The sequence below is a fragment of the Eubalaena glacialis genome, chromosome 13 (assembly GCF_028564815.1).
Source record: "Eubalaena glacialis isolate mEubGla1 chromosome 13, mEubGla1.1.hap2.+ XY, whole genome shotgun sequence".
NCBI classification, from domain to species: domain Eukaryota; kingdom Metazoa; phylum Chordata; class Mammalia; order Artiodactyla; family Balaenidae; genus Eubalaena; species Eubalaena glacialis.
The window spans coordinates 22,199,114-22,226,626 of NC_083728.1; the positions used below are offsets into that span (position 1 = coordinate 22,199,114).

The window sequence follows — 27,513 nt, forward strand, 5'->3', positions numbered from 1 at the left end:
TGAAGATAAAACTATGAAGGTACCTCTCCTGTGTACTGTGTGAATTGGCTAATTAAAGCTAATTAACCCCCTGGAAAGAACCAAAAAATACTATCTAAGTGCTGAGTATTTATGGGCTACTAAACAGTCACAAAAACTCCTAAGAGACAAGACTCTGCACAGACAGCACAATCTCTATTGATGATTACTAATTACCCACTGATTACAAACAAAGCTTTGGGTGTTCCCTAACAGGGGAGGGAAAAGAAACATTACACAATGTCATTCAACAACACCATCTTTATTCAAAAATATATATCTATGAGACATTTCAGAATATACTGCTACCGCCAATGGCAGCCTATACTTCTAAATAAAGTCCTAAATTAATATACAAATTTAAGCTTTAAAAATACTCTTTAAGAAAAAAAAACAGAACAAAAAACAAAGGAAGATTGAAGACTTTCTGAGGAAGAAGACCTAAAGGAAAGGTCCTGGAGGCCAACGGATGCCCTAAGTATAGGAGAACACAGAACAAAACCCACCCACCCCGCCCTGCCAGATCACCTCACACATACAAGGAGAAAGGTTCATTTAAATTAAACAAATGAAGTAAAAAGCACTCCTGGGGAGGATGTGGGAGAATTAAGAGTTAAAAAACAAAAGCACATTTTGTTGAAAAACAAAAAAACAGAACTTCCTTCCTTACAGGAAGTCCACTAGTAACAGGTGTTAAGAGGCCAACACATTCATTTACATAATTGTTACAGTTTCATTTCTTGCTCTTGCTGTAATGATTATGCACCAATTTCTAGTCAAAGACTCAATCAGATAAAACAGAGCAGTGGGCAAAATCCATTATGTTGTAACATTTTCACCTAGCTGATGAGAGCAGATATCCACTACACCTTTTTGGCTGGTTTGTGGCTGGTAAGACTTTGCTTCCCTGGTGAAAGAAAGCACAGAGTCTGTGCAAGATGGGTCTGTTCAGAAGCAAGCTCCTCTGCGGGGCTGAAGCAGCACACCACGCGGGGAGGGGGCTTATATGTAGAAACAGCAAAGACTGGAATTTATTTTGCAATTTTAGTAAAAGTCATTTACTGCCCTGTGGCCTCTGGGAGAAAAACTTTATATAGAGACTCATTAATTTAATAATGACAGGACAACAGGCAGTGTCAATATGCAAACAACACACAGACCGTATTCAATCTGAAAAATAGCTTAAATGCTACTAGGTTCTACACAGAGTTAAACTGCGTACCTGCTATGACTTTTTATCATTTTCACTTCATGGCAGGCAGGAGAGCTTCTTGAAGGGAAGCCTGTTACACTTTTAAAAACAGACGTTATGTTCTAACACGCTGAACATGTAAAATTACATGTAATTGGCTTTTTGGTAATCCTGAAAAGAGCAACTCAAAATAATGGAGATTCTGAAGCCCCCTCCACTGAATTCCTTTTTATAGCTTTTGGATTTCAGCCTCTGGGCTATAATTCCTATTACACTATTGGGGCAAATTGTTTTCTGCCCTTTCCAATGTCAAAAATAAGCCTGCCAAATTAGAATGACTTACAGTCAGCAGGCCTAACCTTTACTAAAAGCAAGGTAATAATCCTCTCTAACTACATTATATAGTCATAATGTCAGCTGGCATGATAATGGAATTAAGACCCCCAATTAATATCCCTCACTTTCCCCCTTCCCGAGATGAGCTATTCAGTAACATCTGACACAAAGTACTCCTCCTCCTAGCAGCACAAGGACACGTGCAGTGGTGTGAACTGAAGGACAGACAAGTGTGCACAGAGTGTCATATTTGCAGGGGAGATTTTCAAGTTTAGTCACCATGCTGTGGACATGTGCCCACGCAGTGAATTAAATGTTAGTGTGTGCCCAACTCCCCAAAAGAAAGGGTCAAAGCAAAACCCACGCAGAGCCCGGACTCCCAGAATGCCTTTAGCCTTGGGGGCCCACAGTGCCATTTCTAACAACCGCCTTCACAACCAACTGGGGCAAAGATCATGTTTCTAGGAACGTGCTCTCTGACCGTGGGTGGCACCCTTGATAAGTGCAGCCTGGGAAGGTTGTTGGATAGGAACCTAAAGCAAATAACTTATTTTTAATTCATGCTTGTGATCCCTGTTAGTCGTTCTCTGAACTGACTTGATGTCCCAGATCAGCTTTGAATCTTATTGCTAGATCCTCTAGTCTGCTCACAAATGCACCCAACCTTTGACTACTCATTGCTTTAAGTCACAGTAAGGGAGGATCCGAGATTTGGCAAACTCTTTGTGGCAAAGCTGCTCAACAGTTGTGCCTCCAATCTCTGGGGTGGATGGCAGCCAGGAAAGCCAACGACTCCAGAATTGAGTCCCTCAGTGGAAGTTCAAGTGGACTTGAACAAGCCCAACTCAGAAAAGAGAAGCTGCTTTCATGACACAATGCTGTCGTGAGAGACAAGATTCTTCTACACATGATTTTCATAACTTCTTGGGTGTAAAGAGAGAGCTAAGAATGGAAAACCAACAGGGGCATGGAAACATGAAGTGAGTTTGTATTCTTTCCAAATATAAATCTAAACTGGATTCCATTCGCCACTGTCCTCAATTGTGCTCAACAGGAGAGGCTGGAGAGGAGAATCAGACCCTGCGGTTCTTTCTTGAGGCTGGGGGGGCCGAGCAGAAAGAGGGATAGAACCAGGGGCTACTAGGTTATTTCCAACCATGACTTGCCCTCTTCTTTCTGCTGGTACAGATGGAGTCTGGGGCATGACACCTGCCTTAGTCAGTTGAAAACAGGTCACCAGCAGAGGGCAGGGGGGCCAAGCCCCCTGTGACGTTGGGCAGCAACGAGAGGTCTGGCAAGCTCTGAATATGGGACTTGAGTTCCTTGCGGACCTGGGTTACCCGAGCAAGCTTCTGTTTATATTCCTAAGGAGACAAAGAGAACACAGTGCAGTTAAGTCTGTGTGTGCTGATGGCCAGGTTTAAAGAGCAGATACAGATACTCTCACCTTCTTGCTCTGTGTGCTCCTCACCAGACAGCCCCTCCCCCATTCAGCTAAACATTCATTCAAACTCTCAAAAGGCAAAACTTTAAAAAAAAAAAGGAAAGCTCAAGAGTTCAATACTGGCAACAGTGAATGAAATGGTATTCAACTAAGCACTTGAGATTTGGAAGTAAAAAGTGATGTTTTATATTTGCAGTGTCTTTGGTTCTTATCTATTTCAGAATACTTTATAAAATAAAATAAAGCCTAAGCTTTACAATCATTTTGAAAACTCCACCTAGACACGGCTAGGAAAACCACTATAAAGCTATATTTTGTGTGTTAAACTTAGATTAACCCAGAGTTATTATCTTCTTAGAAAGGACTACAGAAGCACAAAATTCCCACCGCCACCGCCTGTGTCCAGGACTTCCTTGTTCCACACCTGAGAACTGCAGCAAGGCCCAGCTGACGCCTTCTAGTAGACTCCCCTGAATAGACTTATCTTCCAGAAGCCCAGCTTTCAAGTCACTCCTCTGAGAAAGGGAAGCATGGCACGGCACTATCTCCATGACTGCTCCCAGCAGCAAGATCTTCTAAAATTAGCTCCTGCCCAAATGTTACTTCTTATAACTTCCCAACCCCCCATGCACATGCCAGAGCTTGCACAGGCCGTTTGCTCAGGATTCCCCTCAAGCCTGAAGGGATCTCTTTCTTCTCCTGGTCCTGGCAAAGTCCTGACTCCACTCCTTCGCCTACTTGCTGAGTCCCACTGCTCTAGAAAAATCTTTCCTCCTTATCCAAGACATTGGTCCCCATCTCCACTGGCCTTCCTGTGCACTGCGCCCCTAACAGACTGCTCTTAGGTACTCTCTCCATACATACAAGACCTCTATGTTTCCCTAAAATATGACTCCCCTGATGACAGGAACTGAATATACTATTTTCTTTCCTCAGCTCCCAGCTAAAAGGTCTTCTTGGTAAATCTGTATGGAGTAACAACTCTGGGCCATGGGAGATCTGTGGTTTACAACCCCTTTGGGGCTTGACTTTTTCCCTCTAACTGTGTCACCCTCCTTGGTGTTTCTGCAAAGACAAGGAGGTTCCTGAGGCTGGGCCCTTGGTGACTAAAGCGTCTCCTGCAGGAAGGTAACAGAAAGCACTGGGCTGAGACGCAAAGCCCTGGGTTTAGTTCTGGCTCTTTTAGTTTCTGTGTGACTGTGGACGTGTTCCCTCCTTTCCTTCATCCTTCTTTATCTGAAAACTGAAGGAACTGGACCACCCGTAAGGTTTTTCTTCAAGTTCCAGATTCCTTCATGCCAGACACCTATGCACACTTGGAGAGGCAAAGGGTTTGAGGGCATAAGCTTAAGCACTCCTAGGAAGAGTGATAAGACAGGAAAAAGGTTAAATGAAGAACACTTACTTTGAGTTGTAAAGACAAATTCCAAGCAAGGAGTGGAAGAGGGGAATGGGGAAATGGGCAGGGAGGCTCCACCCCTACATGACTGGTGGCGGTCAGCCTTCCACCTGAAATGAGAGCTGCTCACACAAGCCATCAAACGAACAGACAAGGGACAGGTTAAGAAAGTAAGCTCTCCTGCACCCCATTTTTTACCTTCGTAGACTTAACACAACTAAAAAAATGACTTACGTTAATTATTGATAGTGACTCCTCCATCAAACTAGTAAGCATCGAGAGGCTAGGACCAGACCTATATGCTTCACCCAGCATCCACCATGCCCAGCAGTGCCCTGTAAACAGTAGGTGTCTACACAGCTGCCCAATGAATTAACAATATATAAAAGATAATATCACGCACAAGCACACCACATAAAGTAATCACCTTTCATTCTTGAAACTGAAAACTACTTTCAAATTTGAGGACCTAAAATGTGAAGGTTCTCTGTCCTTCCCTCCACAAATAGTTTTCTTCTTTGGTTTCACAGACTTCACAAGAAATTAATAGAGAAGACCAATTCTCTATTACTGGATATGGATTCATTTATTTAACTTCTCCTGAATTCTAGGTACAAAAAAGGTAAAATAGTTACTGAATAGTTACCCCTTGCTCCCTGCCCAAATCCTCTGACCAAAGCTGACAAATGAAAGCCACCTCAACTCAGAGCCATCCAGTCTTGGTAGCTACAGAGCACTTCAGTTGAAGGAATTCCTCAAGAACTGTTTGAAAATCACGGAGTCTCTAGTGAGCTGCCCTGAGATCAGAATCCAAGGGTCCTCACTCTTGGGTAATCCTTAGACTAATTTAGCAAGTCCACCTGAAGTCAAAAGGAAAGGTGGCTGGGACTTCCTTGGCAGTCCAGTGGGAAGACTCTTGCGCTCCCAATGCAGGGGGCCTGGGTTTGATCCCTGGTCGGGGAACTAGATCCCGCATGCATGCCGCAACTAAGAAGTCCACATACTGCAACTAAGACCTGGTGCAGCCTAAATAAATAAATAATAAATAAATAAATAGTTTTTAAAAAAGGAAAGGTGATTGATCTGATAACACCCCCACACTACCTTAAGTTCAAATAACTCTCTTCAAAGGCAATCTTAAAAAAAAAAAAATCCCATTTATTTCTGTTTAGGAGAGTGCAGAGGTATCTCATCATGCTTAGGCTGCTATTATATTCTAGATATCACCACAGAAACTTCATTTTAATAAAAGGAAATATGTTCCATATTAAAGTCCTCTCTTCAGGCCACTCTGAAAGTGGATGGATCATGCCCATACCTCCTTGTGCCATGGGCATTTCTTCTCGTTCTCTTCCTATAGGAATTTCTATTTTAAGAGCAGTTGCGTGAGCCTAGGAGGAGGGCATCACTAGAGAAAGGATGAAAGTGGGATTCACTGAAAAGGATTAAAAAACATAGAGTTGCAAGATACAAGGTTAATATATAAAAGTCAATTGCTTTCCTATATATACCAGTGATGAACTAGTGGAATTTGAAATTAAAACCCAATACCTTTATATTAGCCCCAAAACAATGAAATACGTAAGTATAAATCTAACAAAATATGTGTAAGATCTATAGGAGGAAAATTACAAAATTCTGATGACTGAACACAGAAGTAAATAAATGGAGAGATATTCCATGTTCATGGATAGGAATATTCAATACTATTAGGATGTCTGTTCTTCCCAACTTGATCTACAGATCCAAGGCAATCCCAACAAAACCACAGCAAGTTATTTTGTAGATACAGACAAACTAATTCTAAAGTTTATATGGCGAGGCAAAAGATTCTGAATAGCCAACACAATGTTAAAAAAGAAGAACAAAGTTAGAAACTACCTGACTCTAAGACTTACTTTAGGGCTTCCCTGGTGGCGCAGTGGTTGAGAATCTGCCTGTCGATGCAGGGGACACGGGTTCGAGCCCTGGTCTGGGAAGATCCCACATGCCGTGGAGCAACTAGGCCCGTGAGCCACAACAACTGAGCCTGCGCGTCTGGAGCCTGTGCTCCGCAACAAGAGAGGCCGCGACAGTGAGAGGCCCGCGCAACGCGATGAAGAGTGGCCCCCGCTCGCCGCAACTAGAGAAAGCCCTCGTATAGAAACGAAGACCCAACACAGCCATAAATAAATAAATAAATTAATTAATAAATTAATTAAAAAAACGAACAAAAAAAACAACTGATCACTTAAAAAAAAAAAAAAGACTTACTTTAAGCTGTGGTAATCCAGACAATGCAATACTGGCAAAAGAATAAACAAATAGATCAATGCAACAGACTAGAGAGCCCAGAAATAGACCCATATAATCAACTGATCTTTGACAAAGGAGCAAAGGCAATACAGTGGAGAAAAGATAGTATTTTCAACAACTGGACATCCACATGCAAAAACCAGATCTAGACACAAATCTTACATCCTTTACAAAAATTAACTCAAAATGAATCAGAGACCTAAAGGTAAAACACAAAACTATAAAACTCCTAGAAGATAACACAGAAGAAAATCTAAATGGTCTCTGGTTTGGTGATGACTTTTTACATAGGACACCAATGGCATGATCCATGAAAGAACTGACAAGCTGGACTTCATTAAAATGAAAAATTTCAACTCTGCAAAAGACTGTCAAGAGAATGAAAAGACAAGCCAGAGACTGGGAGAAAATGTTTGTGAAAGACATCACATGTCATCAGGGACATGCAAATTAAAACACTGTTGAGATACCACCCCACACCTATTAGAATAGCCAAAGCACAGAACACCGACAACACCACATGTTGGTTAGGATGTGGAGCAAGAGGAACTCTCAAATACATTGCTGGTGGGAATGCAAAATGGTACAGCCACTTTGGAAGACAATTTGGTGGCTTCTTACAAAACTAAACATACTCTTACCATATGATCCAGCAATCATGCTTGTTGGTATTTACCCAAAGGAGATGAATATCTATGCCCACACAAATACCTACACGCGAACGTTCAAACAGCCTTATTCCTAACTTCCAAAAGTTGGAATCAACCAAGATGTCCTTAAGTAGGTGAATGGATAAATAAACTCTGGTACATCCAAACAACAGCATATTATTCAGCACTAAAAAGAAATGAGCTATCAAGCCATGAAAAGACATGGAGAAACCTTAAATGCATATCATTTAGTGAAAGAAGCCAATCTGAAAAGGCTAACTACTGTATGAATCCAACTATATGACATTCTGGAAAAGGCAAAATCATGGAGACAAAGGTTGGAGGGAAGTAGGGAGGGATGAACAGGTAGAGCAGAGATGATTTTTAGGTTAGTGAAAATACTGTAATGATAAATTATACATTTGTCCAAACCCACAGAATGTACACCACCAATGTGAACCCTAATGTAAACTACTGACTTTAGGTGATTATAGTGTGTCAGTGTAGGTTCATCAACAGTAACAAATGTACCACACCTGGAGAATGTTGATAGTTGGGAGACTATACATATCTGAGAATAGGGAGTATATGGGAAATCTTTGTACCTTCCTCTTAATTTTGCTGTGAACCTAAAACTGTTCTAAAAAATAGCCTTAAAAAAAAATGACCAATGGGACAAGAGGTTAAAATGTATCAGCGAGAGTGACTAGATATATACTCTAAATATCTAAATACAGGTAAAGACTGCTTTTAAAACTGTTAAAACAGGGACTTCCCCGGTGGTCCCTGTGAAGAATCTGCCGGTCGGGTCACGGCACTCCCTTGATAGCTGCCTTTCCAGTTATTCTCTTAGGTTCTGGACGGGCAAAGCAAACAGACCTCAGGAGAATCCAAGAATCTTTTATCTCAACCTACTAGCCTGCCTTCTGACAACTGTGGTCCACAAGCTCTGCTGCTACAAGGTCCCAAACCATGCCCTCAGCAACTCCTGTGCTCAGCAGAAATCCAGGCTTCCTTTCATGATACCATGAAAACCAACTTCAAAGTGATGAGACCCATTCAAGTTCTTTTGACTCATTTAAGTGTGCTGCATCCCACAATCACCAAGTACCATTCAGACAAATGATGTGGCAAGGTGGTCACATGCTCCTTGTTTAAAATGCCTTACACTTGTAACAGAGGACTTAGCCTTTAATCTAAGGCTCATGCCCCCTTGCCTGGTACAGGAATTCGAGAGATCAAGCCCTGTACCATTTACACCAGCAGATGACGCCGCTGCACCGCTCCTGCTCATCAGTCTTCTCTCCGTACCAGCTAACTCACCTCACCCACACTTCACACGGCTCTTTTTCGTACTCTTGTCTTCAGACACTTGCCTCTTCCTCCACTACCTACCTTAAGCAAGAAAAGACAAGGCAAACCCAGGCAGCTGTTGCTTTTCCTTCCCTGCTCATGCATAATTTATACTGGGGTGGTGGCAGAGGTGATGGGTTGAGCTGAATCCTCCATTCTGCTACAGGCACCTACTGCAGCAAACCCCACGCCACCCTAGAGAGGCCATGGGGAGCCATGAAACAGGCAGGAGTTCCACCAGATTTGCTGCTACGGCTGCCCTGTTTCAGGATCCTTGAGGAGAGGAGATGGAGGGGAAAGCAGGCACCTGTGAGGAATTGCCTGGGTTTATCTGACTGCCAAGAAATGTTTAAAACATAGAAGGTAAAGGCCCAATGCGTAGTTCTAAGATAATGCCGAGGATTTATGGTCCTGACAACGCGCTGGAATCTTGCCTCACAGACTCTTCAAACCAGAGGGAGAAAATGTGTCCAACGTCCCCCTGCTTCCTATGGATCCAGCTGACTCTGTGGGAACACAGTCCAGCATGGAGTACCAAGACAACTAGCTGAAGGAAGCAAGGCTGACACATTCTTTGCCTTTTTTGGTTAGAGCGGTTAAGCCAAATCTGACACGCTGCAGATGAGCTTGCGGATAAGATGGTTAGAAATGACAGGGTCCAACATCACAGTGACCTTTCGACAGGAATTTCATTTTCAAAACAACAAAATTAGAAGCATCTCCTCTAGCAACTCATGTAAGAAATACCGATCAAAATGTAAACACTGTCAAACCTACTTTTTTCTTGCTAAGAAGTATTTACATAAGAAATATTATGTTAGAAATAACACCACAGGCAGGGGCTTGATTTGATAAGATTTCCAGTAACAAGACTCATGTGTTCCTTTATCTTGCTCTGTTGTGCTATAGGACATACGGTATATAAAAATCACCCACTGCTTGGCTACTCCCAATTAAGAATCACAAAGGGTTATTATGCATGAAGAAGTTTATGAAGGGCCCTGTTCAGAGGACGCCTTCAAATCAAAGAACGGCTTCATCGTATGAAGGGTAAAGAGAGCCCGGCAGAAAGGGGAAGCTGATCCTCGCCCTAAGATTACTTAACGTGCCCACTCAGCCCCCTCGTCCTGCCAGGAGGCTCACCTCTTGCCACTAAGGCTCACAGGATCTACACGTAGAAGTCACAGCTTCTACTTAAACCCCAACTAGTTAATTAATTTCTCTTTATTTCATTCATTTTTTTTTTAAGGGAAAATACAACCTATAGATCTTTGGACTGAAAATAAGAATGCTGTTTTTAATTTTTCTTCAAGGATCTACACGGGAACGCTGAAAACCCATCACTGACTTGCACCTCTCTCTCACCCAGCTCCATGCTCCATATGACTTAGTGGCAGCGGAGACATCTCAAAATGATACATTCTGGGGTGTCACAGCAGGGCTGGAGCTGCTGAGTAAGATGCAAGATACAGGGAAAAGAGGAAGTCGTGGCTCCGATCCCAGTATTCAGGGCCTCGCGGCTCCATTACTAAAATCAGTAATAAAGGTATTGTTGGGGCTCAGAGTGGGCTGCCCCAAAATATGCCACCATGGCATATTGATTATTTTGAATTGAAGCTGCTTAAGAAGCCGCTGATATAAGGAAAAAAAAAGACTCTGACCCTCCTCTGTCTCCCTGAAAAGCAGGAAATAAATCTCTCACATGAAAGGTTCACTCTCTGCATCTGGAGGTAGAAGGACACACTTACTGTCAGAGACAAGGAATTCAGAGCCCAGAAGCCTGTATAAAGAAACCTTGTTACTTTACTTCTTTAATTTACTACCCCAAGCTTAAACTCTGTTTAGATTCTTTTCTAATTAAGCACCCAAAGCCTAAGTTTCTTTGTGCTGTCAATTCCTCACAAATTTATTGTTTGTCTAAAAAGTATAAAAGCTGCCTTCTCTGGCTACTTCTTAGGTCCCATTTTTATGAGATTTCCATGCACATGATTAAAATTTGTTTCTTTTTCTCCTCTTAATCTGCCTTCTGTCAGTTTTATTCTTAGTCCAGCCACAAAAGCTCAGAGGGGCAGAGGAGGAAATCCCTCACCCCCACCCCCTTCCAACAGAACACACAAGGTACTTCCCAGAAGGGAAAATGACAAAATAACTACAATTAGGAGTATTCTCAGAGCCATCCCAGAGCGATCCAACCATCCATTGGAGGAATCAAGTGGGAACAGGCTTCTTAAACTTGAAATCATACCACAAAGTGTTTTCAGGGTATTTCCTTCTCCCCAGAGGACCCTCTACACAAAAGGTTTAAGGGAGCTTCTACTATCACCACAAAAACCCCCTTCTGATAGGGAATTGCAAAAGCAAGGGAAGAAGAATGAAAAGTCATTGTATATACATAACTAAACTAATAAAAATGAAACTAACAAAAATAAAATCAATTTTAGGACTGGGCAAATTTTCAAACCTTAACGTAATCATAAAGCTAATATTTACAATTTAACGGATGTCTATAAAAGTGCTTTAAAAAGAGACTTATTTAAAAATGACCTGGGTCCTTCAAAAATGCTTACACCATTTATGAAATGGATCCCTCATACAAAACCAGATAAAACCAAAATACTAATGTATAGGAAGAATTATTTATAATTAGTTCTTTTTTAAAAAGTTAACCTTCAAATATGCAAGTTTTATGCAAATAAAGCCCCCACAAACTGACTTCCTTAATGACTATTTTAATAAAGAACCAGGTTATTGATGCTGTGCAAGCATCAAAGGTGCCAACTTTTCACCTGTTTCTCCTTTTAAGGCTAATACTGGTGGAGTCAAGCATTCCTAGAAGGCAAATGAGAAGCAAAGGGTAGAAAGAAAAAGGACATTTTTCACACAAAATAATTTTAAGCAATGTTTATTATAATTTTAAGTGCTATACGGTCTGCCTGAAGCAGGCTAGCCTGTAGGTTACTGCACAGTATTTGGATACAGCTCTCTCTATAAGCAATAAAAAAAACATCAGTTCCTTCCCATTAGCAAAAAAAGGAAGAAAATGCATTTCCTAGCTCCTCCAAAAGACTGAGGGTATATCACACTCCCACTGGAGGGAGGTCTCTGTGGTCGAACAGAAAAAACTCAGAGTCATAAAATCCAAGGTTCAGATCCTACTCTACCTCGTCTGTGGTATGACATGTGACTTTACCTTGCTGGGCTTAGCATCCTCCTAAGATGGGAATGGAAATAATGCCTATATCCTGGGGTGATGGTGAGTTCTAAATGAGACCAAGCACTTGTTAAAACTGTTCAATGTCAATGAACAGATCTGAGAGGGGAAAAGAACAATCACCCCTCCCATGTTTATTATTTTATAAGTAATATTTAATCTTCCTGATTTATATGTTAAAGATGTACAGAATTGAAGAAAAAGAGAATTATTAATGGGATACAAAATCCTTCCTCCCACAAACCATTTGAGTATGACCTGAAAATTTAGCACATTTACTAGAAGCTGGCTTGAGAAAATGAAAAGGCCCATGACCTCCAAGATGAGGGGAAAAAAGTCACAGAATTTTTAATTAGGTGGCACCATAGTCCAACCCTATCAATCTAAAAGCTGAGCGAGAAAAAGAATGTGTCTCAGGAGTAAAGCCTAGACCTCGTAGGAATGTCCTCAACCAGAAGGAGTCCCCATTGAAGACATCCTCTGACCGCACCTGGAGATGAACCGAACTGCAACCATATGTGCCACCTGAGGTGAGACGCTGAGCCAAGCATCAGGATAGGGTTGGGGATGAAAGAATGACAATACAGCCAGGATTTTATGATCTGGTCAGAGAATCACCAAATAATCCCTAAACAGAATGACAAACTATGTGGTGCTCTAAAGGAAAAGGATAGGGAGCTACGACAGTATATATGGGGGGTGGCAGCGGGGAGAGACCTGGCTTTATGGGGTGGAGATGGGGTTTCCGGGAAATACTGTTTGACTTGGGATATAAACGATGAATGGGGATCAACCAGGTAAGGGTAACCAGTGGGAAGTAAAGGAGGGAGAGAGTGTTCTAGGCAGAGGGAGCAGCACATATGAAGCCAGAGACAAAAGAAGGCCAGCACAGACAAAATGCAATGGAACACGGCAAGAGATATGGCTGATGAGGTCAGCAGGGGCCAAGTCCTGGGGTGGGGTGGGGGGACGGCCACATGCGAGGATTTGGGCCTATATTCTAGGAACAATGGGAAGCCATTTAAATGTCTGAGCAGAGAATGACATGCCCAGAGCTGCATGCTGAAAACATCACAGGGTGCCATGCAAAGAATGGATCACAGGGCATAAGAACAAACACAGATGGACCAGTAACGAGGCTACTGCAGGCGACCAGGTGAGACATGGTGACAGCCTGAACTAAGGTGGTGGAGGTGGAGACAGAGATGAAGAGAAGGGGGACAAATTCAAGAAAACTTGAGGAGACAAAGATCACAATGGCTTGGTGACTACTCCAATGTGGAAGACAGGCGACGGGAGCTTGTCTGGCAGAGGTGCAGCAGAGGAGCTGAGGGAGAGACTGGGACATGAGGAGGGTGAAATGACTGGCGTGGGAGGTGGGAAAAATAGGGGGAGAAACATTGGATGAGGTCCAGTGTCTGGTTTTGATGAACGGCAATGCTCTTCTCCAAGAGAGGGTAAGAGGAGGAAAGGAAAGGTTGGAAAGGAAGAGATGGTGTGGTTTGACCATATTAAGTAAGAACTGTCTGTGGAAATAAGATAAATGGGTCTTAAGTACAAGGAAGGGTCTAGGTAAAGATTTAGATTTAAGCCATCAGCACAAAGGTGGTAGCTGAAGCCACTTTATGTCACTCAAGGAAAAGGTCTGGAATAAGAAAAAAGCTAAAGGAAAACCCACATTTAAAGGGCAAGGATGGGGGCTTCCTTGGTGGCGCGGTGGCTGAGAGTCTGCCTGCCAATGCAGGGGACACGGGTTCGAGCCCTGGTCTGGGAAGATCCCACATGCCGCGGAGCAACTAGGCCCGTGAGCCACAGCTACTGAGCCTGCGTGTCTGGAGCCTGTGCTCCACAACAAGAGAGTGCCGTGACGGTGAGAGGCCCGCGCACCGCGATGAAGAGTGGCCCCCACTCGCCGCAACTAGAGAGAGCCCTCGCACAGAAACGAAGACCCAACACAGCCAAAAATAAATAAATAAATAAATTTATTTAAAAAATAATAATAAAATAAAGGGCAAGGATGGAGAAAAGCTGATTAAAGGACAAAAGTCCTAGAACCAGCAGAAGGTGGGATACAGAAACCAGAGAAGGAAAACACATAAAAATTATTAAACAGTATAAAATGCTATAGAGAGGGCCAAAAAGAGAAAAGGAGATGAGAGACAGAGACTGAAAAGTATCTTTTGGCTTTTGAGATTAGACTACTGGTGGAAGATTCTAAAGACAGTAATGGAGATACGCCTGCTAAGCTGCAATGGGGTAAGCAGAGGCAGCAAGGAGAGACACGAAGTTACAAAGGGATAGTGGTAGTGGTGCAGGGGTGTGCTTGTGTGAATGTGATTTAAAAAAAATATTAGAGAGGCAAAGCATGCTACACGTGCTGAGAAGGACCCCTTCAGCCAGCCTACTGGAGACTTCTTCCACAGAAAGGAAAATAACTTGGCCCTAAAGATCCTGTGGGATAAAGAAAGGCAAACACTAACAACTTAGGTTAGACAAGTATTGGAACCTGTTTGCCCCAGGTGAGGGTAAAACTGTTATTTTATAAATGAAAAACCACGCCAAAGACAAGAGGCTGCAAAGACCACTGGCCTCAGTAGAGAAAGTCAGAAAGAGCCTGGAATGGGCACTTTAGGTCCTCATCACTAAATCCTAACTGGGGCAAACGGTATCTTTCTGGGAATAACTCCTACTGAGTTTATGTCCCACGGAGCAGAAACACTATGGGCAAAATAAAAGGACTCAGAAAAGCACCAAACACATCATACCAGACATCATGAAGAAAAAGTGGGATGTGTCTATACATACACTATCCAAACCCCAAGAATGCTTAGAAGGCTGCTGGCAAATTTTTGCTGAGTTGAAATTTGCAAAGTTACTCTGCTTAAAATTCTCAAAGTACCTAATGACTGGAAGAAGCAAGAGAGTGGTCCACACTTTTTCCTAAAGATGCTGAAGAACCTGAATAAGGAAGAGAACAAATAAGGAGGCTGGCAGAGTCATAATGACATTTGGCTGGTACCATAACTTCTTTACGTGAAGCATGCTGTATGTACCTCAGGGACTTTGTAAAGGTTTCAGGTTGGCTCATTATAAGCATGCACATTTTTGCCCTAATCATGGAAAAAGACTCTTTCTGACCTTATTTCAAGTCCTACATTTTATAAGGAAAAACAAGTCAGAGATATAACTTAGAAGATTGCAGAGTATGCCACAATCCAATTTTACTTTCTTCAAAAATCACAACTTGAAGTGGGAGTAGAAGACCCACCTTAACAGGAGTAGGAACATTCATAAAGACTAAAATAGATCTTTGCTCGAAATAACATGTACCCATTGGGTCAAATAGACACCTAGACACAAGAGCTCAAATTTCTGTAATCAGAACTCTGCTCTCAAAGTTATGCTCACTCAAGTCAATACTATAATAAGAAGTAATTGCTATTTTCCCACAGCTGTTCCAAATGTAAACAGATAAAACCTAGAAGAGAGCCCTATTTGTCTAATTAAACTATTCAATGTTCATTCCTTCATAAAACGAAGATTAATCCTTAACCTGTGGATATATATACACATATTATACATATATATCTTCTGTCTGTCTATAAAGCTCAATAAAGTTCTAGACTGCCTAAGATGCTTTGAAAAAGATCAAGAACCCTTAAGACAGAAATGCCTACTGGTGGCAAAGACCTTAAAATGCATATGACCTGCAGGGTACTTAGAGACAAGCAGACATCTGCACACATACAGAATCAATTTTTAGAAATTTATAGGAAGGAAATAATCCAGACTAAAAGTTAGCCCAAAGTTGGGGGGGGGGGGAAGAAAAAAGAAACAGTACAATAAAAATAATCATTGAATAGCCAACCACAGATATTCAAGCAGCCATTTAAAATGTTTATAAAGTTTTTGTCAATAAGGGAAAATGATCACGTAAAGTTTTAAAAAGCATGACATTATGATTATTTTAATTTTAAAATAGGAGGAAAAAATAAAAGAAATATACCAAAACTAAAAGTAGTTATCTCTGGGTCGTGAGATTACGATTTTTTTCTTTATACTTAATTTTTCTACGTTTCCTATGATGTGCTTCTTTTATAATCAGAAAAAAAGAAAAGAGAAAGAACTGAATATTAGTTGAATAAGAATGAATGTTTTCAAAGACAAGCAGTGACATGGGGCCTGGATGCTGTTTTGACTCAATATGTATATGCACTTTATAAATAAATACGAAAAATTAGTGCTACATACACCAGCTAAAACTCAGTGGAGCTGTTTCAGGAAGGAGGAGGATTCATCAAAAGTTGAACTATAAATACAAAAACAACGCTGTGGCTAAAAGTATGGAATTCCAGGGACTTCCCTGGTGGTCCAGTGGTTAAAACTTTGCCTTCCAATGCAGGGGGTATGGGTTTGATCCCTGGTCAGGGAGCTAAGCTCCCACATGCCCTGCAGCAAAAAAACCCAAAACATAAAACAGAAGCAATATTGTAACAAATTCAATAAAGACTTTAAAATTGGTCCACACCAAAACAAATCTTAAAAAAAAAAAAGTATGGAATTCCAGCTGGGAGAGCTTTGAAATCACATCACTTTTTTCAGTGTAAAGTCTCAAATGTCAGTGAACCATGCCCTTAGGTCACCAAGTAAGTGAAGTACATTATATGGGGCATTTTCCCCCCTGAAGTGACAAGAGATTAATATAGAAAGAACACACACACACACCTAAGCGCACACACCGATAGATAAAAGTTCCAGCTGCAAATCTGGCCTGAGCTATAATCAGCACCTAAAATGAATGGAAGGAATCCAAGGACTAAACACTGCCTCCAAACTCCAAATTACTCACAGAACCACACCACTCAAGAAAAGTCCCCAACTATTGGAGGGAAACCTATTTAAAAAAAACAAAAGAAAGGGTCCCACATCAAAGGGATGAAAAAGCAGTAAGCAAGCCAAGGCCTGCTGTGTGGGGAAGGACATGAGTACAACCCCCCTGATCACTTGACCCATGTGAGCAGACTGACCTGCCTCAACAACTATTCTACAGCCCGTGGTGCTGACAGCACTGCTAGTCTAGGGAGGAAAGAATGACATGCTGAGGAAGGGCAGTGAGTGTAGAAGACTGCTTAGTGGGGGACCAGGCAGGGCCTCTCAGTTCCCAGGGGAACACAGTAGATGATCACTGGAGTCAGGTTTCAGGAGAATGGGGTTCTGGTCCTCACTGACTTCCTCTGTGACCTTGAATTGCTCATATAAATGCTGAGCTTTGTCTTCTTATCTAAAGTGAGGATTAGGGAATTCCCTGGTGGTCCAGTGGTTAGGACTGAGAGCTTCCACTGCAGGGGGCTCGGGTTCAATCCCTGGTCAGGGAACTAAGATTCCGCACGCCACACAGTGTGGCCAAAAATTTTTTAAAAAACAAAAAAACAAACAAAAACCCCCTCCGATTATAAAATGAGGATTAGATCACCTGCTCCCATCTGCCCTCACTATAATGGATGACGAGATACTGGCTTTCATCACCATGGGGAAAGGGGAGAATTTACTCCAAAGCTGACAGAAAAGGAGCTCTCTATCTCCACCTACTGCCTATCCCATTACAGGAATGAACACTTCTAACCACGTGCTCCCTGCAGGGAGGTGGGGGATGCTGCCAAAAACAACAGACAGCCAGCAGTTTGGTTTAGCGCCCCTCAGCTACAGTCAAAGACTTTCTGAAGTCTGTTATAACCAAATTACAAACAGATACATGAAGAATCACAAGACAATGCTGGATTCCGGGCCGTTTCCCCCTTCCCAGCTGTGTTGCCTGAAGTAGAAAGCTGTGCTCCTGAATTCATTACAGCTGAGGGGGAGGAGCCAAGCTGGGGAAAGAGCAGCAGGCCCAAGTTCCATGAACCAATTTCTCCCTTCCTCTCAGAGCAAGAGCATGCACAGTTATAGCAGGAGGGTACTCAGAACCTTTGTGGCAAAATGGGCTCTCTCAAACTCAGAAAGGTTTTCTCGAGGGCCACTTTAGAATGCTTTCATGCAACCATTTTAATCCCTCTACATAAGATGTCATGTCTCTGAAACAAGATTCTTGGGATTGCTGAAATGATCAACTCTGGCTACTCTTCTGTGTAGAGTGTCTTTCTGCTGTGACCTGACCTTATGAAATAAATAAATTAATTTTAAAAACCCACAATAAACAAACAAAAACACAAACCCAATAAAAATTACAAGATGTCTGCTTTGAATTGTATTCCTGGTCTGGGCTAACTCTGGGTCTGAGTTTCTTTACCAATTCAGAAGCTGGACTATACAATCTCTAAGGTTCTGTCCAGCTCAGTAATCCTGTTAACAACCTTACCTAGACATCCAGGCCTTTACTTTGCAGAGTGAAGCTGGCTGTCATTGACCATGCCCTGGTGACTTTGTTGAGTGCGCACGCATACATTTGCATGCCTTCTAGAGGTGCATAAGACACTGCCTACTGAAAGGAGGCGCATACTGTCTTCTACTGTGGTCCGTGATACCCAGGGCACCTAAACAGGGCCTTTGTAATATCAAATGCATCAGTAAGTGATACTCTAGCATCTCTTTTAAAATCCTGCAGCAGAAATTAAAGCATACCTAAATAACTGGGACGACATCTCATGTTCATGGATTAGAATGCTTAAGATTGTTAAAATGGCAATAGTGCCCAAAGCAATCTCCAGATTCAATACAATTCCTATTAAAACTCCAACAGCCTTTCTTGCAGAAATGGAAAAGCTGATCCTCAAATTCACACAGAATTGCAACAGGCCCCAAATAGCCAAACAATAATGAAAAACAACAACAAAGTTGAGAACTCACATTTTCTGATCTTAAAACTTACTATGAAGCTACAGTGATCAAAAGAGTTGTGATACCTGCATAGGACAGACACACAGATCAGTGGAATAGAACAGACAGTCCAGAAATAAACCCATACATCTATGGCCAACCGATTTTTTTACAAAAGTGCCAAGTATTCAGTGGGGGACAACAAATGGTGCTGGGGCAACTAGATATCTATATGCAGATAATGAAGTTGCACTCACATCCCCCTGCCCCACCTCACGTCATATACCAAAATTAACTCAACAACCCAAATGTAAAAGCTAAAACTACAAAACTCCTAGAAGAAAACACAGGAGTACATCTTCATGATCTGGGATTTGCCAATGGATTCTTAAATGTGACACCAAAACACAAACAACACAAGAAAAAACACAGTAGAACTCACCAAAATTAAAAACTTACTACTTCAAAGGGCATTATGAAGAAAGTGAAAAGACAACTTATAAAATGGGAGAAAATATCTGCAAAGCATTTATCTGGTAAGAGTTTAATATCCAGAACATACAAAGAACTCTTACAATTCAAGAACAAACAACCCAATTCAAAAATGGGCACAGGCCTTGAATAAACACTGCTCAAAAAAAAGATACACAAATGGCCAACAAGCACATGCTAAGACGCTCATCCCCGTTAGTCGTCAGGGAAATGCAAATCAAAACCACAAGATATCGCTTCACATCCACTAGGATGGCTAGAATTTAAAAAGGACAGACAGTTATCAAGTGCTGACGAGGATGTGGAGAAACTGGAACCCTCATACACTGCTAATGGGAATGTAAAATGGTACAGCTGCTATGGGAAACAGTTTTGGTGGTTCCTCAAAAAGTTAAACATAGAATTCACTTTATGACCCAGCAATTCTATTCCTAGTTATACATATACCAAAGAGAAATAAAACGTTATGTCCCCACAAAAACTTGTACACAACTGTTTACAGCACCATTATTCATAATGGCCAAAATGCAGAAACAATCCAACTGTCCATCAATAAATTAATGGGTAGACATTTTTTCATATCTATACAATGGACAATTCAGCCATAAAAAGAAATGAAGTACTGATACATGCTACAACGTGGATGAACCTAAAAAACATGCTAAGTGAAAGAAGCCAGACACAATTATATGAAATACCCAGCACTGGCAAATCCATGGGGATAGAAAGCAGGCTGGCGGTTGCCAGGGGCTGGGAGGAGGGGGCGCAAAGGGAATGACTCGTTAATGGGTACAGGGTTTTCTTTTGGTATGACGGAATGTGAAATGTTTTGGAACTTGATATAGGTGGTGGTTGCATAATACTATGAATGTACTAAACGCCACTGAAATGCATACACTTTAAAATGGTTATTACTTTTATGTTCTATACATTTCACCTCAATTAAAAAAAATCTGCAGATAGGAACACATCTCCCCAGAGCTCTTCCCTGTGTGGCATATAGTCTGTGTGTGTACCAAGTGGCATGTGTATCACAGAACTGTCTTTCAGTTCTACAGCACTGCTAGTCAAACACCATGATGTAAAAGAAACCAACTGATGTGTTAAGGTGGTAAAATTTTGGGTACCTTCCCCCTTTTGATTTTTTTTCTTCAATGCTTGTACAAATAGATTTCCTTCTCTCTTTCTGCTTTTCACATGCCCTGATCAGTCAGATGGAACATACCACATCATACTTTCTCCAAACTGACAAGACGGGGACTTTGTCCTACTCTATGGCTTGTAAGCTTCTAGCAGTCACTTGGGGTAATGGTCACCTCTGTCACCCAGAAACAAACCTTCCTTTTGCTCCAAGAACTGAAGTTTAGAGGCTTTTCTGGTACCTTTGGCCTTTTCCTTTTTGAATTCACCTTCTTCTGTATCCTCCACATTCCTTATCCTCACTTTGGGGCTGCTGTTTGTGCTTCCTTCTACATGCCTTCTTTCCCATTTCTGTGTTTCCTCATGTTCATGACAAAAGCATGACAAATATTAAGCAGCTCTCCTTCTAACCCTGCCTGGAGTTTAAGGCCAATGTCTACCATAACACCCAAAAGGAAAAGCAGAAAAAAAAGAAAAGGTAAAAAAAAAATCACCTCAAAATGAATCATGATTCTACTTCAAGGAAAAAAAAGAAAAGCAACACAAAGGAGGAAACCCACAGTTTCCATCAAATACTCACCTTTCTTTACTGATATATTCTTTACAACCAAGAATTAATTTTTTAATGCAACCTAGAAAATCCTCTTCTTTATGAAATAAGGTTTCATCAGGTGATGAATTTCACTCACAGAACAAATATTTACTGAGGAACAATTATGTTCCTGACACTGTAAGAGCAGCCAAAGAGCACATATTTTAATGAACTTTGGAAGACCTGCTGAAGGCACTATGTTGCTCAAAAACTGCCTGTGCATTTTATAATTCTCTTATATTTTAAATAAACTTCGGATCAAATTAATGTTAAACAATTAACATATTCATTTTTCCTTGGTCTATTTTAACTTAGACACAGTGAGTTAGGATAGTCCCCTTACTTAGAACATGTCTCCCATTCTCCTTTAACTCCTTTTTCGCTGTTTTTCCCACACTAGAGTGGAAGCTCATTGAGGGGAGAGCGTACATCATGCTCCTCTCCGATTATCTCCTGCCTGGCATGGGCTTTGTTGACTTCATGGCTGAATAAGCAGCCCTTGAAAGAGTATGGAGCCTAATTCCCACAGGAGGGCTCTGGCACCCCGCTCCCATACCTTCTGTCTTTGTCTCCTTTCATAAATCTGTGTGCTCCAGTCTGGCTGTTCTCCATTTATAAGTATATTTCCCTTCTTCAATTGCTACTTCCTTTTAAGAAAAGGCTTTAGTGCCTGCCAGGAAGTTTGGACTTAACCATAAACCACAATCACAATGGCCAATTGTCTCCTTGATCTATATTATGTACAATCCCTCAGTTTGGTTTTATGTTCACCCATGCTGTTTACGCAAGAATATGATTTCCTTGAGGGCAGAAACACAATCTCTCTGTGAGCCATAACTCTGTCTTCTACATCCCAGGGTCTGAATCATCCTAGGCTCTGAATCATTATATTCCCTACCCCAAACTTTAGAAGCCACTGAGAAATACAACATAAAATTCTCAAGTGAAAGAATAAAAAGGTATGATTATTACGTAAGGAAGATATAAACTTGAAGAAAAAAACCTTACGTGTTAACAAATTAGAACTTTGGGAAGAAAAAAGAGACTCTCAAGCAAATAATTACATTTCCAGAGTTCTAAGAATTCCATATTCTACACCGACAGCAATGAAAAGATTAAAAAATAAAAGCAGACTTCATGATGTGGCAGTTTTAAAACAAGGATTGGCAGTATTAATAAAAAATAAATGTTAAAAAGGTAGGTAACTTTATTTACTGTCCTCATCAATAAGAGACTTTTGGAAGATTTATAAGAATTCATAGTAATAATGCACCTTTCAAGTGGCACATACTTAGCAAGTTTTATCATCACTGTAAGGATATAATGGAATTAAGACCAGTCTATTATGGGATATGAGAGAAAAATCTCAGATTCTAGGGAGCAAACCGTTCATATTTTTAGCAAACATGGATAAAGAAAGAACTAAAACCATCTTTCAACATCTTATGTTATATCTAGTAGTTTGTTTTTTTAAATGTAGCAAATTTAGCTCCACTTTTACAATGAATAGTTTTGCTCATGTGGCTGAGAGACATGGTTTGGAATAAGAACTGGCAGTTCAGAATCTGTACTTTCCAGTGGTGGGACATACCTGTTCTGATTCTTAAAGCAATGGAATTCCAATGCCCAGATGAGTAAAGAAATTTGGGCTGGAAAGCAACAAAACATACTCAAATCTCTGATCCATCTCTCTGCCTTAATGACCTCTTGTGGCATCTAGCAAACCACTGGTTCTACAGAAACCAGAATGATCCCCCAAGAAATATAGGGAGGAAAGTGCAACTATGAGGAAGGGAGACGTACAAAGAGTTAATTCACGCTACCAACCCAATCTCCTTCTCAAAGACTCTGTCCTCTATGGTAGCGTGCCACGTTCCACCCGACAGCAGCTGCTCATGATAATCAACGTCTGACAGATCAGAGAAAGCCCTTAATGTGTTGCCAAGGGGCAGTTCAACAGATGGCATGGTGACTTACAACCAGAATCATTAATTACACTCTCTTATTAGTCCCAGGGCACAGTGCTGAAAATGCTTCCTCAGTGAAAGATGAGCATTTCAGATAAGTGACCATCTGGTACTGCCTGTGAAACTCCCTTTAGGATTTCTGGTCAGTGTTGATTTCTAAATCTAAGCCATACTATTTTTTATAGCCGTTTCCCATCTTCCACTTTCAAGCTGGCTAGGAATATGAAATTTCCACCACTACTACCCATCATAGCTCCTGTAGTCATTGCAGGTAACAACATGGTAAAGAGCGCCCATCCTTCGTTTCCCCGCACAAGTCAGCTGACTGTGTTGAAAGGCAAACACAATCATGTCAGCCACAGGGCTAGCTCACTTTTCCCTCCCTCTGTGCCAGAGAATGTGTTTCTTGAGTACAGGGCTGGGGGAGGAGGACTATCCCCTCCCTCCCCAATCTACTCTGTTTCTTGTAGTAAGTGACTGATTCTCCAAGTCAAAACTGTCTTCCCTTCCCAAACCACTGGCTGCAACTCTTCTCCACGTCTCTTTGAGAAAAAGAAGGGTAGACACTCCTGAAAAGGAAGCCTAGCAGCTGGAAGCAAGCAAAAGTTCCCAAATGTCCACACTGCCGGTTCAGTTATCTCAAAGGACTGAGGATAAGCCACCATGTATTTAATTAAGAAGCCAGACAAATGCAAACTAGAGAAACTAGTTCTGAAGGCCCTCTCCAAGGGCACTCAGGCAATGGCAGCTCAGGGTGGAAATTAGTTCCTTCTTAACAGTATGAGAACTGGGCTCCATAAACATTATTATGTTTACGTGGAATTTTAGAACAGACTGCAGACAGAACTTAGAGGCACACTACTTATTGGCCTTAGCAAGGATACAAATTGGAAACAAATCTCAGTATAACCCAAAAGAAAGAAAATTTCAAGCATTTCCCAAATATTACCAAACAAACATTCTTTGGTTTTGCTGAATGCCTATTCTTCCTGTACCTCAATATACGTTTTTTTTTTTTTTTTTTTGGCTGCGTTGGATCCTTGTTGCTGAGCGCGGGCTTTGTCTAGTTGCGGCGAGAGGGGGCTACTCTTCGTTGCAGTGCGTGGGCTTCTCATTGTGGTGGCTTCCCTTGTTGCGGAGCACGGGCTCTAGGCACGCGGGCTTCAGTAGTTGTGGCTCGCGGGCTCTAGAGCACAGGCTCAGTAGTTTTGGAGCACAGGCTTAGTTGCTCTGCGGCATGTGGGATCTTTCCGGACCAGGGCTTGAACCCGTGTCCCCTGCACTGGCAGGCAGATTCTTAACCACTGCACCACCGGTGAAGCCCTACAATTTTGTTTTTTTAATATGAGTTCAAACTAAAGCAACAGTAGTACCCTAAATGCTGTTATTTAAGGCTTCATTGTTTGTTTTCTGCATTCCCATTTGTTCTTTTCTGGACATATAAAAACATGACTTTGATTTTTAACTAGGTTCAGATAATTACAATATCTGATAGGGACTTCCCTGGTGGCGCAGTGGTTAAGAATCTGCCTGCCAATGCAGGGGACACGGGTTCGAGCCCTGGTCCGGGAAGATCCCACATGCCGCGGAGCAGCTAAGCCCGTGCGCCGCAACTACTGAGCCTGCGCTCTAGAGCCCGCGAGCCACAACTACTGAGGTCCGTGTGCCTAAAGCCCGTGCTCCACAACAAGAGAAGCCACCGCAATGAGAAGTCTGCGCACTACAATGAAGAGTCGCCCCCGCTCGCCGCAACTGGAGAAAGCCCACGTGCAGAAACGAGATGCAAAGCAGCTAAAAATAAATAAATTAATTAATTTTTTAAAAACCTGATGGATGTTCTCATCTCATGAATTTTTTTAAAAGGAAAAAATAACGTGTTATTTAAGGCATAATAAAAACCTCCTAATGTGGGCTGCAGGAAGGGAAACTTGGGAAGTTTGGGTCTGCCTTGCAATGTACTCACTTCTAGTTTTTTCTCCTTTTCTGACAAAACATCTTTCTGGTTCTGGGTGTACTCCACCAACATCCGAGCCAGCTGGCGTCGGTCTTCCAGTTCTGCCGCCAGGCGCCCGTTATATTCGGCTAGTAACAGACATGCTTCATCTACTGTTTTTGAAAGACGTTCAGCTGCCTCTTTGTCTAAGTACAAATGAGATTAAAAAAAAAGAGAGACAATATACAACGACACAGGCATAATTGCAAACATTTCTGGGGGAGGTTAGTTTCTCCCCTAACATTCAAGTCCAAGAACAGGCCAGAACCTGTAGACAAACAATGGACTGGCTGACAGAGAAATCCAAAGGTACTCACTCCTGTCTACAAGACGGGACATTTCTGAATTACCTGAAGTGAGGCAATTGTACAAAGAGGGGAATCTGGTAAATGATTTCTAAATGCCTCTACCAAAAAATGAATAAACGTAAATAAATAAATAAATATCTATAGCGACAAAAGCTCTACAAATAAACAGAAAGAGATATTTAAGGTCATTTGTGAAATAATACTTCCCTGCCTCTGAGAATTTCAAAGGTGCTTTCATTCATATTATTTCATTAAATATTCTTTGCATATCCCTCTGAAATACAAAAGCAAGCACTCATTTCTTGGGTGTGGAAACTAAGACTTAATAAAAGTGACAGGTTCAGTAGCAGGTTCTTTGCTGAGGAGCTGGGACTCAAAACCACATCTATAAAATGGACCTATAGGATTCTACTTCTTAAACTATGTAAGCCTTAAACCTCTTCTTCTAGTCAACAAAATATAGGGTCTGATAAGAAGCTTTCAAATGCTTTTGAATGTGACCCACGCTAAGAAATACACTTTATATAAATATACAAAAATAAAAGAAAGTTTCATAAAACAATACTTTCCTTAGTGTGTGCAGGGTGTTCTATCTTCTAACCCATTAAAAAAAAAAAAAAAATGTTGGTCATTATCTACCAGACTGATTTCAGGTCCAATTAATGGGTTGCAACTCATTGTTTGAGGAAAAAATTGTGCGGAAGAATCAAAGTATAAGAAAGGGTATCCTTGGAAAGAAGGGGTGAACAAGGCTCAACGTTAGGAAATAAGAAAAGACAAAGGACTATTTGTATTTCAAAGAAGTGATGTAATTAATTACGTGTGGGTATGGTGAGATTAAAATTTTTAAGTAGGTATACCTCATTTTAAAAGGGCCTTAAAGGATCGAGAGAGATCGGTGCTTTGAAACAAAGCACTAGAGACTCCAGTAGTTCCATGGGACAAACTCAAAGTGAGATACACAGTGATACAGATCCGTTGCTTCCTATGAATACAGGTCGTCAAGGTGAGAGACCTCAGCATTGCCATACGTTAACCGGGATTTAAGAATTCCAACACAGTTTCTCTGGCAAACAGTCTGCCTGACTTTTAGATGCCTTCTCTACGTGAATACTGGAAGATGGACTGTTGAGGGATTCCAAATTAGGCCTGATGTCAAAGATCAGGTACTTCTATGCTCCTCGGGGACAGGGAAACAACAGGATGTTCTTGGTGGAGGAGGACTGAGCCAAAGAGAACACAAAAGAAAGAGACATTCTCAGTCGCTGAGGGTGAAGCAGACAGTGACACTTATTCTTCTAGATTGGTGGTGCGGCCTGGGAGTAAGCTGCCGGGGTGGTTAGGCTGCTTTAGCTTTGTCACTGCTTAGCTATTTTTTGTAATGGTTAATTCATTAAAATGTTTAAGTGCCTGTGGCAGAAAAAGGCAAGGAAAACACTAATTTTTGAGATTAAAATAAATAAATAAATAAAAACAATTCTTTTACACTCCAAGAAGTGTACAAAGGAAATAATTCATTCACATAAATAATTACAAACCAGAAAAAGAACCTGTAATAGTTTTATGAGCTATAGAAGAATATGCAGCCAAAACGTAGCGGCGAGATGCTCACTTCGAAGAACTTACCTGTGGCTGTCCTCACATGCTCTGCCCTCCCAGCCACACAGACGACGGCTGTGTGCCTCTTTTGGCCAGCCCTTCACTTGCGCATGGGCATCCCACCCCTTCCTGCTTACTCCAAGACTCAAGTTTCTGGGTCTGTCCCCTGTGTTTCCCCATGCCTCGTCAACTTCTCTCCCTCCGGAAGCACCCACCAGCACACACACACGTTGCTCTATCTTCTGACTGTGTGTCACTCTCTAGCTATTGCTCCACATCCCTACTCCTCTTAAAGCAGAACTTCTCAAGAGAGCTGTCTATCCTCCTGGTACCCACCTCCTCCCCTACTGCTGTCACTAAACTCACTCCAATCAAATTTTACACTCCAAATCTTCCAATTAGCCTGACGAATATGTGGGCTCCTATTGTGTGTCCAACACTGTTCTAGGCTCTGAGCCAACAGGTAACACAAAGGACAAAAACTCTCTGCCCGCAAGTTTACAATCTCAGGGAGGAAGAGAAATAAATAATACACTATATTTTAGTTATTTACCAGCTGAAGGTAAGAACTCTACAGAAAAATAAGGCAAAGGAGGAAAAATGGGGCATTCAGAGGGAGGAAGGTAATTTTAAGTAAGGTAGCCAGGGACTTCCCTGGTGGTGCAGTGGTTAAGAATCCGCCTGCCAATGCAGGGGACACGGGTTCGATCC

General features: G+C 41.6%; 1 protein-coding gene across 1 annotated transcript in view; it reads right to left on the reverse strand.

The window, feature by feature from the left end:
- Positions 1–261: 261 nt before the first annotated feature.
- Positions 262–27,513, reverse strand: part of RPRD1B (regulation of nuclear pre-mRNA domain containing 1B) — a 56,032-nt gene continuing 28,780 nt past the window's right edge. Inside the window, exons 6-7 of the mRNA XM_061208106.1 lie at positions 24,866–25,041; positions 262–2,910 (exon numbers count right to left, since the gene is read on the reverse strand). Of these exons, the coding sequence (XP_061064089.1) occupies positions 2,761–2,910; positions 24,866–25,041 (326 nt within the window). The 3' untranslated portion in view covers positions 262–2,760. The remainder of the gene's footprint in view (positions 2,911–24,865; positions 25,042–27,513) is intronic.